Below are 14172 nucleotides of genomic sequence, written 5' to 3'. Positions count from 1 at the left end.
ATGAAAAGGGTGCCCTGGTACATATTGTTGACTGTATCCATGTTAAGCTAAGTCTGCATGCTCAGGTGTGCTGCTTTTTGCATGTTTAACATCATGGTGAACAAGTCTACTAAGGAGTGGAATTCTAGCAGGAGCTCCTTTGCATATTAGGCCACATACCCCTGATGTAGCCAATCTTCCAACAGCTTACAAGGTTCTTTTTTATAAGCTCTCAGATAATTGGCTACATCAGTGGGGTGTGGCCTAATATGCAAAGGAGCTCCTGCTAGAATTCCACCCCTGAATCTACTTATGTACAGTTGGAGCATTTAAAGTTTACCTGGCTAGTGGTAGCACATACATAATGGCATGTATTCTACCATGGGCTGGTGGAAGTTCCTCCTGTTTGAATAGCCTTCCTCCTGCTGAGCATCTTCTATTGGTGAGAGATCTTAAGTTGGTGCCGAGCATCTTTTATTGGTGAGAGCATCTTAAGTTGGAGAAAGGCTCCTTAGGCTAAAGGAAGGCTTTAAACTTTGCTCAGTGAGTGGTGGGATTGATGCCATTGTAACTGGTATGAAGGGCAGTATTGTGTTATGCTCTGTGGTGGGAGCCACTGTACCCTATTCTTTGTGTAGGAGGAGCAGGATTGTATTGTATGTCATTTATTGTTGTTCGTAACACATACTGGCTCCCAGTAGATGAAATTAGACTTTGCTCCCTTAAAATGAATTCAAATTATTAGAGTTTATTCTATAGTGGCTGAAAATTATTGATTTAATTACCAGGTTTTTCCTGAGCTTTAGGTTCTTATTTCCATCAGCCCTAATTAATGCTTTGCAATCTAATATGGTCCCCATGTGTTCTGCTGCGCACCATTCTTCTTTAGTTAGTCATTTTTTATTGTGGCAAGAGGTAACTGTAATAGTAAGAACATAAGAGAAGCCATGTTAGATCAGGCCAATGGCCCATCCAGTCCAACACTCTGTGTCACACAGTGGCAATATATATATATACACACACACACACACACACACACACACTTTGGCTAATAGCCACTGATGGACCTCTGCTCCATATTTTTATCTAAACCCCTCTTGAAGGTGGCTATGCTTGTGGCCGCCACCACCTCCTGTGGCAGTGAATTCCACATGTTAATCACCCTTTGGGTGAAGAAGTACTTCCTTTTATCCATTTTAACCTGTCTGCTCAGCAATTTCATCGAATGCCCCCGAGTTCTTGTATTGTGAGAAAGGGAGAAAAGTACCTCTTTCTCTACTTTCTCCATCCCATGCATTATCTTGTAAACCTCTATCATGGGCCCTTTTGCTGTCTGAACTGTACCACTTTTGCTGTCTGTAAGAGGGCCCTTTGCTGTCTGAACTCTTACAGCCCATTCATACTTTTACTTGTATTTCTAAATTTTGCCATCAAAGGGCATGTCCCTAGATGTGCCATTTTTCTTATTCAGTTGCAGGGCCATTCCTGATGAGACCAGTGCGAAGTTTAAAGTAATAATGTTGCCATAGGCAGGGATTTGGGTTTGAATGATGCTTCTGCCAACTCCCATTCTTACACAGAGAAGAGGCGGTTGAGAGGGGACATGATTGTTCTCTTTAAGCATTTGAAAGGCTGTCAGTGGAGGGCAGAAAGCCATTCCTGTTAGCAGCAGAGGATAGGACTCACAATAATTGGTTTAAATTACAGGCAGAAAGATACCAGCTAAATATTAGGGGGGGGGGGGGGGAATTTCCAGTAGAAGTAGTTCAGCAGTGGAACTGGTTGCCTGTGGAAGTGGTGAGCTCCCCCTCACTGGCAGTCTTCAAGCAGTGGCTGGATGAACATATCCAGGTCGGTAACTACAGTATGTTGGTCTGAAGCAGCAGAACAAGTCTGATCACTTGTCAGGGATGCTTTAGGCTGACCTGCAATGAGCAGTGGGTTGGACTAGATCAGGGATGTCAAACTCATTTGTTATGAGGGACGGATCTGACATAAATAAGACCTTGTTGGGCCAGGCCGGGCTATGTCGGGCCAGGCCATGTCTGTACCTATTTAAAATTAGATAGCAGAGATATAAACTTTTTAAAGGACACAGACAAACATGACTAAAGATTTCTTTAAAAACCTAAAACATGCTTAAAACATTAGCACTTGTTGGCCATAAAGGTGCTTTCTTTGCATTTCTCCCATGGGATCCAGGGAACTGGGCAAAGGAAGCTCTGGCTCTTTCCCTTCCTCCCCAGGGGACCAGGAGGGGAAGGAGCCTCAACCAATGGAGAAAATTGAGGTTTTGCTCTGTAGCTTGATTGAGCAAGCCTTATAAAGCAAGCTGTTATGCAGAAGGAAGCAAGAGAGAGGGAGAAGGAAGCAGATGACGGCCAGTTGCTTGGGGGCCTGATGGGAGCCTCTGGAGGTCTGATTCAGCCCCTGGCCGCATGTTTGACACCCCAGGACTAGATGGTCTGTATGAACCCTCCCAAATCTGTGTCTCTGTGATTCTACAGAATATTGTGTTCACTGCAGCAATTGTACAGTCCACCAAAGGAAAATGTCAGTCTTCTTCTTCTTCTTCTTCTAGAATAAATACCAGTTTTGATACTTCTGCAACTGACAGAAAGAATGGCAATACATCCTGAGCCAGGAAATGATTTTGTTTACTTGGAAACTCTTCAAACTACTATTCGTTTTAGTTATGGACATGTATCGTCTATACGTCTGTGATCACCTAACGTAATCATAAAAGTCTGGTATTCATCATCCTGACAAATCTCTCATAACTTAAATCTTTGTGCCCATGGAGGGTTTTTTTTTAAAGACACATGGGCATTCTCAATAAGTGAAAGTAAAACTTCCTGTATTCTATGCAGTTGACTCCAATTCGTTTAATAGTTGGTTACCGTTCTAAAATGGCCAACAGAAGCAGAACAAATTATGCAATGAACGAAAATGTATGCAAATTTGGTATATCTGCATAATTTCCCATATTACAGATTTGATTTGGTGTGTTTTAGGAGGACAATATGGAATTATTTTCTTGACCATGAATCTAAATGTCTCAATCTGCATAATTCTGGGGAGAATTAATGTTTTAATTAGCGTTTTAGCTGACTTGTAATTCTTGCTTTTAATTCTGCTGCTATCATCATCATCTATTTTGGACTGTTTAATTGCTGCATGGCTGTTTTTCAGTACTCCACTGGAAATTATAGAATTTTTTTGGTAGATAGTATATTATTTTATTATTGTTTCATCATAGTTGATTTTGCAAACCACCTTGAGAATCTGTGATTGTGAAACAACAATAATAAATATTATAAAAGATTTTTTTTATCTTTACTGTTTTTCAGATAAGCAAACAGCAGCTCCAGACTGTCAAGGATCGTTTTCAAGCCTTCCTCAATGGAGAGACTCAAATTGTCGCCGATGAAGCTTTCATGAATGCAGTCCAGAGTTACTATGATGTAAGAAAATACAAGTAGCCATTCCTAGTCTATGGAAGGAGAACCTGCCCCTGGATATGAAGCATAAAAGTATCCGAAGATATTAATTTTGCACTAAAATAGCACAAAAGCAAATACTAAGGCTATATCATTCAGCTCTTTATGAGGCTGTTATCCTTAGAACATTTATTCAAAAGTAAGTCCTACTGATCTCAGTGGCAGAGCTTTTTTTGAGCAGGAATGCACAGGAACACAGTTCTGGCTGGCTTGGCATCAGGGGGCATCGCCTAATATGCAAATGAGTTCTTGCTGGGCTTTTTCTAAAAAAAAAAAAAAGCCCTGTGCAGTGGGACTTACTTCTGAGCACACATGCATATGATTGGGGCAGAAGAGTTTTCTAAGGGATGCACTAAGTGAATGATCTGAGAACTGATTGCCAGATGTGTTTGTATTACTAAATAGCATCTGGGGATTCAAACGGGGGGGGGGGGGGCTGCAGCAAAGGTGAGAATGGTCTGACTCCTTCTGGGCACTCCATTTGACCTGATGAAAGAACTTCACTGGGGCAAATGTCAATTCAGGAAAACAGCCTGGACGGCTCCCCAGAGCCCCAATCTGAATATCCCTCCCAAGCAGCTGCTTTGTATGGAGATCTAGTCGAGTATCTCATGAATGTTGACCCTAAGAAACAGTAGCATTTAGTGAATATTAAAGGAAAGGGATAGAGATGGGTGAAATATAATATCTGCTCTCTTACAGGAAAAATTCAATTTGTATGAGAATTCAGCCTGTCCTTCTCTGTTCTAAACTGTAAAAGCATTATCGGCACTTCAAAACCACTTATAAAATATAATGGACATGATAGGCAAAGTACAAAATAGACCAATGGATAATTTATGCTGCAAGTAATATTTTGCTAAATTAATGCAGTTTTAATATTCCTTTGGTTTCCTGTGCTTGGAAATTCCATTTGCATTATGCTAAGTAATCAAATACCTAATAAGTATAAAGAAAATGACTTAAAATTCCCACATGTTACTCTCTCTCTCACTCACACTTTCTCTCTTTGTTTTTGTTTTTTTGCTTCTTCCAATTTATAGATATTTGAATTATTTTACTGTAGTTTTTATTTTCAAAGCTATCTGTCCCAAAGATAGCAGATAATATCCTGTTTACAATCTTATTACTCAATTATCTTCAAAATCTGCGCATTAAAAAGATTCTTACCCAAAGCCCATTGACTTAGAAGGGTCTATAACACTTCTTGCTATAGCACTGTTTGTCATTGTAGTTACTGTCTTGGGAGACTTCTTACCTAGCGTTGCTGCCGGCTTGGACCAAGGCAAACATCTATTTGCACCCCTGTCAGGGAGAGAGGCACTTGCACCAAGCCCTGTCTACCATCTTCTTTCTATAGTGTATAGACTGCAGTCTGTAGCACAAGAGATAGACAGACAGGCATCATTAGGGCCAAACCTAGGTATTTGTAAGTTTCTGTCAGCCTTCCAGGTTTGGTTTCTGTCAGTAAAAGGCAGGAGAGTAGCAGAATCCTTTCCAGGGCTGTTTTGGCCTTTGAGGCCCCAGGCCTAACAGCAACCACCAGATGACTTACCATGTAGCTCACATGACTAAACCTGCTGCCACGACATAAAAACCAGTGTAATTATCGATTAGGATTCCAGTTGGCAAAACTAAATAGCGCTGAGTTGTCAGGTAATGTTAAAATTGTTATCCTTTATGGTGTTTTCTAAGTGTGTCCTTATTTTAAAAGTTGTTAGAATACACAGCTGTTAGGTACCTGTTACTGGGGAATCTGTTAATGTAATATTATCAGTCATATTGACTGAGCTGTGGAAATGGCTGTTATATTTCATTGTGGCAGATTAAAAAAAAAAGATATTGTCTTATAGTAGCTAGGAATCCAACCAGAGAAATCTTCATTCAAACTTTAGATCATCCATGAACACACTATGGAGTCTCTAGTGATTCCCAACCTTTTTGAGCATCTGAAATTCTAACATAAGGTGGTGGACACAGCCACAAAATGGCAGCCACAAGAGGTAGGGCCAATCACAAAATTTAATGGAATTAAATTATGCATAACTCTAACAACAACTTCAACACTTAAGGCAGAAGCTCTGTGCAATAGGATGCCTTTTTAAATGAACATATTGTTTACAAATATTTTCTTGCATACAAACAGCTTATCATTAGTTGCACAGTGAAGATCCTTGTGCTGTGGTGGCAGCCGCTGCTGAAGTAATGTTTTTAATTATCTGTTCAGTCAATTAAATCTCCAGGGGCCAATCAGAAAGCTTGACTGGCAAAAGCTTGACCTGGCCTTGCCCACTTTCTAAAAACTCTTGGTGGGCACCAGGAAAGATGTCAGCAGGTGCCATGGCCCCCATGGGTACCACACTGGGGACCCCTCCTCTAACCATTAACTCCCTACCTGTAACACAAGAAATAATAATATAGACCTACATTACAGACTACTGAGATACTGTAAGTGAAAGTATTAAGCAAAGCACTATATAAATGCTATGTATTACTACTAATACAGTTTGTTTACATTACAAAATTTAACATATACTCAAAGAAACTTGCAACTAATAAATTAGATAACAATACTATATGTTAAAATTAAGGTACAAAACAAGCTGAAGCATGAATCCCAGGGGGGAAAGCCCCCATCCCCTCCCACCAAAATAACCATCTTTCATAAAAAGGAATAATACAATGAAGTAGCTAGGTGGGCTTCCCTGCATATGGAGTTTTACTGAACCAGAGAAAAGCCTTGAAAAATCATGGTCTTCTTATGAAACTGATTGCTCCTAAGTGACTAATATTGCACTTTTAAAGTCACTTTCCTGGATTAAAGCCCCATTGAACAAATCTACTTAAGACTATGCTATAACTATTACAATAGTTAATTCTTCATATCTTTGAGAACAATTCCAGTGGCACAAGAGAATCTTTTATCCCATATTATTTGTCACCTAAAGGCTCTAGTCCTTATGAGATTTCCTTTGATATAATTCAATGAATAAGAAATAAATGATAAAAGAATGAATAAATAAATATATGCAACTTCTCCGGTGAATAGCTAAAGGATTATGTCATATATATGATGCACAGACATATTAACTGAAGTTTCCTCTCTGTAAGTTTATGTTGGATCACAGATTTGCTTCTTTTTTGCAAGTGACTAACCTGACAGGTAATAAAAAAGACTAATATGGAACTAGGGAAGTATGCATTCAGCAATACTCAATCATTAAAGTATTCTATGTCGTTTTTCTCATTTCAGAGGTCATAAATTTCAATTAGGAAATGTTATTTTCCTATTATATCTTTACTAAAAGAATCAATATTTTGGCAGTTAATTACATTTAGAAAAGAAGTCTTCTGTGTACTAATTAATTTGTGGAACTGATCATTATGACACCCATAAATGTTTACAAGTAGTCAAATAGATCACTTGACATCTTTATACATTGGCTGAATTCATTGCTCAAGAGTAAAGGGACCACATTTTGGTGCACAATATCCATATGCATTAACACTCACTTGGATATTTTATGCAAAGGCACTATGCTCTTTACATGATAGGTTGCTTACAGCTAGTGAGTGCATTTATATTTGCCTAGAAGGAAAAATACTTTTGTCACATTATGAGATGTCAAGATTAACTGGGAAAGACAAGAATGCTAGGAAAAGTTGAAGGCAACAGGAAAAGGAAGACCCAGCATCTGAGCAAAGCTGTTAAGAATAGGACATTGCAGAGGTCATGGGATTCATACGGTCACCATAAGTTGGAAGCACTTAACACACAACCAGAGGGAAAAGTAGCAACTTTCTGGTTATATGACAAACCCAAAGGCAGTAATGATGTCATTTATCAACGTAAGCCTTATGGATCCAGCATTGGCATTCTTGGGCAGAGCCAGATCCTGCTGCCTGAGATTCTTTCTTAGCTGAAGACACTCAGGACTGAAGCTGAAATCTTATGCAGGTAAAGCATTTGCTCTATCCTTGCTCCTCCCTATAGCATCTGCCACATGTACAGCCTTAATTTCTCTGAAAGGCACTTCCACGTACCCAGCATTTGGCATTAGATCATTTCCAAAGGGAGCTGCTTCATGTACGTTTCTGTGTCATTTATTCTCCTAAAGAAGTGGCTCAACAGGCACTGTATTTTTATTATTATTGCACTATACTGTTAATCCCTCAGGCACTTACAGGCTTTCTCACTTCCACTCAGTGTTTGTAAAATAAAACATTCTATATGCTCTGAATTCACTTGTAGATGAATTCTCTTCCTAGGATTGCCAACAACCTGGAGAAAAACTGTCTCTTCAATAGAGACTTAGATTGCAATCCAGGGGGGCGGGGGGGGGCAGAAAGTCTTTTGGGAGCAGATGAGCCGCTACATGGGTGCAGAAAGATGTACAACCAGCACTGCCACAGCAGAGGGGAGTTCCATGGGCGGGGGGCCGCCTGAGTGCTGCTCTGTCCAAGGGCAGCAGCACCTGAGGGCTGCGCCCGAGCATGGGTGGAAGTGAGGTGGAGCACGGCGTTTAGGTGGAGGAGGGGGTGGAGTTGGGGGCATGGCCAGGCTTAGGTGACTTCCTGAGAATCTGGCCCATAACACACACCCCCTGAGAGGTGCAACTTTACGCCTGCAAAAACGGCGACGTGCCCCATAGGCACTCGTTGAAACCAAAAACAAAGGTTGCCTCTGCTGCTGCGGAAGCTCAGAAACCCCTTAGGGAGTGGTGTGATTGCCTCGCCAATCCCCTCGCACCTCAGGCTGACAAGCCCCCTCCCCAGCACCCAATCACGGTCTCCCCCCTCCTAGTAATACTTCCACTCTGGCCTCGCACAACTCAGTTGTTAGGGAGAGGAGCGCGTGGCGGGAAGTTCTGCCAGCGAGCTCCCGGCCATACGGACTTAGAGTGAGGGATAGGCAGGCATGTTGGTGACGAATTTTGCACCTCGCGGTTGCTTTGACAGTATGGGGTTGCTGTGACATGTGAGGGAAAGAGAGAGGTCTCTCCCCTGGGGCTAACTGCTCTTGTTTCCAGGTCTCCACAGGTTCCAGGCTCCCGAAGGCTCTGCATGCGAGGACAGACTGTCGCTCATGGCTGGGTAAGTTCCACTGTCCCCCCCCCACCTTTACCTTCCCTCACTCTCAACCGCTCGGTGTGCGAGCGTCTCTGGCACATGAACCAGGCAGTGGGCTCCAGCAGGGGGCATCTGCTGACCTTGCTCCCCTGTGCTGCCGACTGCTCCCTTCCCTTGGTCTGTCCTCTGCCACGTTACCAACCCCTGGTGGGGCACGGGGCATGTGTCCATGGCAGCTGCCCCATTGCGGGGAGGTGGGTCAGAGACTATCCCTTTAAGAGAAACACAGCCTGCTCTTCCAGCCGCTGCCCCTGAAGGTGCTCTTGATCTCTGTCTCCATTTTGCAGGTGGGACTCCAACACAGAGGCTTCCATGTGTGCCGCTCCACAGCCCCCCCACTCCCTCAGCTGCTTCTGACCACCACTTGGAGCGGAGCCCCGCCCACGGCAAGACTGCCCAGCGCGCACCAGGGAAACTGCTGCACTCTGTTCCAGAAAAATAAAGTCTGAGCAGTGCCCTCTGTTGTCTCTCCTGCTTGGCATATGCTGCACGTTCCTGGGGCAACCCCCCCCCCTCTGTCAGTGGCCTCTCAGAGGGAGAGCCTGGAAGGGTGGACAGACTTGGTTCTTGGGGACGGGGAATGGGCTATGAGCCGCCACGCTGCCCCCCGCGTGGCTGGACAGGAGAGGCGGGGTGCCGCTCCTCAGCCTACCTGGGCTGAGGGCCTACCTGACTGCACAGGGCTGCTGGGCACTTGGAGGGGGGGTTGCTGAAGTGGATGCATGCCCAGCGGCTCGCACTCTGAGTTCTGCAGCCCCCAGGGGAGGTGTTCCTTGCACATAGTGGGGGGTGGCAGCAGGGCAACACCGGTTGGTGGTGTCTTTTGGACTTGGTCTGGGCGCTCCCAGACACACATTCCAGCCGCTGTCTAGGACAGGGAACTCCTGCACTTGGAACTTCCTGCTTTTCCGTGCATGCCCCTGGCTGCCAGCCTGCCATTGGCAGAGTTTCTTTTTTGAGTTAAAACAATTTTATTTGTAACATATGGTAATAAATCTATTTCTTACATCTTTAATAACTTATTTTATCTATCCCATATATTACTTTCTCCCACCCCTCCCCCCGTTACTTGACCTCCGCCGGTGTTATTTACTTAAAATGCTAATATTTAAAGGTACCCGTAACTATTAAAACAAAAATTTATATTCTTCTTTCTAAAACTTAATCATTATCAAAAATTGTCCAATGTCCTTTTATTTTCCACTCTTTTTCTTCATATCTTCTAAACCTTTTCCACTCCGTCTTAAAAATTTCTAAATCATAGTCTCTTAATATTCTTGTTAATTTGTCCATTTCACTCCATGTCATATTTTTTATAATCCAATCCCATTTCTCTGGTATTTTTTCTTGCTTCCACAACTGCGCATTATAATGTCCTAGCAGCTGAAAGCAAGTACCAAATTACAGTTCTATCTTTTGGAAATTTTTCCATTTGTAATCCCAACAAAAAAGTCTCTGCAACTTGCTTAAATTCATATCCCAAGATCTTAGAAATTTCCTGCTGAATCATCTGCCAATACTTTTTTGCTCTTTCACAAGTCCACCACATACGGTAGAAAGAACCTTCATGTTTTTCACATTTCTAACATCTGTCTGGCATCATATTGTTCATCTTTGCCTATATTTTAGGAGTCATATACCATCTATACATCATTTTAAAACAGTTCTCTTTAATACTATGACACATTGAAAGCTTCATAGAATTCTTCTACACGTATTCCCAAGTTTCCATCTGTATTTCTTTATTTACATTAATTGCCCATTTAATCATTTGAGATTTCACTACTTCATCCTCCGTAGACCATTTTAAAAGTAATTTATATATTTTTGAAATTAATTTTTCATTATCTCCAAGCAGAACTTTTCCCATTCTGTTTGTTCTTTTCTTATTCCTTCAGTTTTGATATCATTATCCACCAAACTCTTTATTTGTTGCATTTCAAACCAATCATATTTATTATTCAACTCTTCAGCAGTTTTCAATTCTATTTTGCCACTTTGTATTTTTAATAATTGATTATATGACAACCACTTTTCTTCACCTATCTCAGTCGTTATTTTTATTACCTCAGCTGGCACTATCCATAACGGTCTTCTCTTATCTCCATATTTCTTATATTTCATCCATGTATTTAGCAAATTATTTCTTATATAATGGTGAGAGAAAAAACCGTCCATCTTCTTTTTTCCATAATACAAATACGCGTGCCAGCCAAATTTATTTCTGTGGCCTTCCAGCACTAAGAGTTTTTTTGTTTAACAGCGTTATCCATTCTTTTATCCACACTAAACAAACTGCTTCCTGATATAATTTTAAATTCGGTAGTTGAAATCCACCTCTCTCTTTTGCATCTGTCAAAATTTTCATTTTGATCCTTGTTTTCTTCCCTGCCCACACAAATTCTGAAATTTTTCTTCACCATTTCTCAAATTGTTTACTATCTTTCACATTGGGAATACTTTGAAACAAATACATTATTCTTGGTAGAATATTCATTTTAATTACAGCTATTCTACCCAGCAATTACAAATTAAGTTTATTCCATTTTAAAATATCTTCATCCATTTTACGCCATAGCTTCTCATAATTATTTTTAAACAGATCAATATTCTTCATTGTTATCTCCACACCCAAATACTTTACCTTGGAGGTAACTTCACAGCTCGTTAGTCTCTGCAATTCTTGTTGCTTATTTATTTGCATATTTTTACATAGAAGTTTTGATTTTTCTTTATTAATACATAGTCCCGCCAACTCCCCATATTCTTGTATTTTGGCTAACAACAAAGGTGTTACTTGTATGGGGTTTTCATTTATAAACATTATATCATCTGCAAATGCTCTGTATTTGTAAGTAAATCCTTTTATTTTTAATCCTTCTATTTCTTTATCTTCTTGGATCTGCATCAGTAATATTTCAAGAGTCATTATGAACAACAATGGGGAAAGAGGACAACTTTGTCTTGTACCTTGGCTAATTATCATATCTTCTGTAAGATCTGCATTTATACATAGCCTTGCACGTTGTTCAGTGTATATTGCTTTTATCATTCTTATAAAGCTTTCTCCCAGCTCCATTTTCTCCATTACTGCAAACATAAAGTCCCAGTTTAAATTGTCAAATGCTTTCTCTGCCTCCGCAAAGATAAATGCTACTTCCTTTTCTGGATGTCTTTCATAATATTCTACGACATTTACAACAGTTCTGATATTGTCTCTTATTTGCCTTTTGGGAAGAAACCCTGCTTGATCTTCCTTTATAAAAGTTATCAAATATTGTTCAAGTCGTTCTGCCAAGATTTTTGTATAAATTTTATAGTCATTGTTTAATAGCGAAATTGGTCTGTAATTTTTTACATTCGTGACATCTCTATCTTCCTTTGGTATCAATGAAATAACAGCTTCCTTCAATGTATTTGGTATTTTCCCTTTTATTCTTATCATGTTCATCAACTTCTGCAATTTTGGTATTAATTCATCTTTAAAGGTTTTAAAATATTTAGCTGTACATCCATCTGGCCCAGGTGCCTTTCCATTTTTTTCATTGCATTAATTGCTGCTTCAATTTCTATTTTTTCAATTGGATCATTCAAAACTTTTTGCATATTTTCTGTTAAGGGTTCTATTTTTATCTTTTGTAGATACTCATCCATTTTTTCTTTATTTATTTTAACACCTTTAAACAACTTGGCATAATACTTAAAAAATTCTCTTTTTATTCCCTCTTGGTTAACCACCTCTCATCCATCTACCACAATTTTATTAATAATTTTATTTTCTCTCTTTTTCTTCAGTTGCCAAGCCAAATACTTTCCAGGTTTATTTGCTCCCTCAAAAGACTTCTGCTGCAGTCTTTTCAAATTCCATTCCAATTCTTTATTTAACAAATGTCTCATTTGCATTTGCAATATTGTAATTTCCTTTTTAATTTTCTTTTCCCCTGGCCTTTTTCTCAACTGCCCTTCTTTTTTCTTTATTTCTTTTTGAATGTCCAACAACTGTTTTTCTTTTTGCTCTCTTATCTTTATTATTCAAAGTAATCAATATTCCTCTCATTACTGCTTTATAGGCATCCCAGACCGTCTGAAATTCTATATCCTCTTTGTCATTAATTTGAAAGAAAGCTTTAGTTTCATTTTCTAGGTATGTTGCTATTTCTTTATTCTGTAGTAAATCTTCATTCAATCTCCGTCTTCTCAACTTCTTAGACAATTTTGTAATCCACATTATTGGGTTATGGTCAGCCCCAATTTTAGGTAAAATCTCTATTTTCTTTGTTATAAGGTCAAAGTCTTTAGTGCCCCACAACATGTCAATTCTGGAAAAAGTTTTATGTCTTGCTGAAAAAAAGGTATAGTCCCGCACTTCAGGGTTAAATTTCCTCCATATGTCCTCCAAATTTTCTTGTTTGACCAATTCAAAAAAAGACTTTTGCAATTTACCTCTTTGTTATTATTTGTTTTCCCAGACCTATCCTGTGAGGTCTTAATTGTTCCATTAAAGTCTCCCATTATCAAAACTTGGTCATAAGTCAGTTCGTCAAATTGTTGTATAATGTCTTTTTAAAAAGCATCCTTTGCACCATTAGGCGCATACAGTCCCAATAACAACTTTTTTCCCATTTAATATTACTTCTACTGCTACAAATCTTCCATCTTTATCTTTAAACACTAATTTTGGCTCCAATTCTTGTTTAATATGAAAAATCACTCCCTTTTCTTCTGTTCAGCCAATGTAAAAAATTCTAACCCCAAATGTTTATTCCATAAAAATTTGTAATCCTTTTGTTTAATGTGCACTACTTGTAAACAAATTATATTACAATTTTGCTTTTTAATCCAATGAAACATTGCCCTTTTTTGTGGTGAATTTAGTCCATTTACATTCCAAGACAATAATTTGTAATCCATCGTGGTGCAAATTTCTTTATGTTCTTCATAAAATCTACGCAGTTCCTGTGCATTTGTAATTGTGATTCTTTTCCCCTGAAGTTCAAAACTCAAACCTTCAGGTATTATCCATCTAAACCTCATTTCATTGTCCCGTAATTTTTCTGTCAGTTTTTTATATGTTCTTCTATCATTTATCACTTGCCTTGGCAACTCCTTCATAATTCTTACTCTGCTGCCTCCTACTATCAATGTCTTTTTAAAGATTTTATTCATTATCTTTCCCACCATTTCTTTTTTCATGTATCTTATAACAACATCTCTTGGTAAATTATTTTTCTTGGCATAGAGTGAGTTCACTCTATACATATAGTCATACATATTTTTAGTCTATATGTATAGAGTGAACTCACTCTATGCCAAGAAAAATAGAGTGAAAGAATAGAGTGAAAGAAATGGTGAAAAGGAAGAAGTTATCATCTCTTTCATGCCTTTCATCACTCTGGCCTCCATTGCCTCTAATTGATCCTGCATTTTCTCCAATGAAGTAGCCCCTGTACGGGTTTGCTTGTGTTCTGACATTTACTTAACAGAGCATATAGAATGTAAATAGGGCACTTTTTCTCCAGGCTGTTGGCAACCCTGTCTCTTTCAGTTCTATAAACTTGAATAT

At 39.4% G+C, this 14172-nt stretch overlaps 1 protein-coding gene across 20 annotated transcripts in view; it reads left to right on the top strand.

Moving 5' to 3' along the window:
* The window catches only part of CADPS (calcium dependent secretion activator), a 625900-nt gene that overhangs the window by 118168 nt on the left and 493560 nt on the right, over positions 1–14172 (top strand). For all 20 annotated transcript variants that reach the window (XM_060239432.1, XM_060239433.1, XM_060239424.1 and 17 more), the window contains exon 2: positions 3330–3443. In XM_060239432.1, the coding sequence (XP_060095415.1) occupies positions 3330–3443 (114 nt within the window). The remainder of the gene's footprint in view (positions 1–3329; positions 3444–14172) is intronic.

This window comes from Heteronotia binoei, chromosome 5, assembly GCF_032191835.1.
Source record: "Heteronotia binoei isolate CCM8104 ecotype False Entrance Well chromosome 5, APGP_CSIRO_Hbin_v1, whole genome shotgun sequence".
NCBI classification, from domain to species: Eukaryota; Metazoa; Chordata; class Lepidosauria; order Squamata; family Gekkonidae; genus Heteronotia; species Heteronotia binoei.
This window is presented reverse-complemented; position numbering and strand designations above follow the sequence as displayed.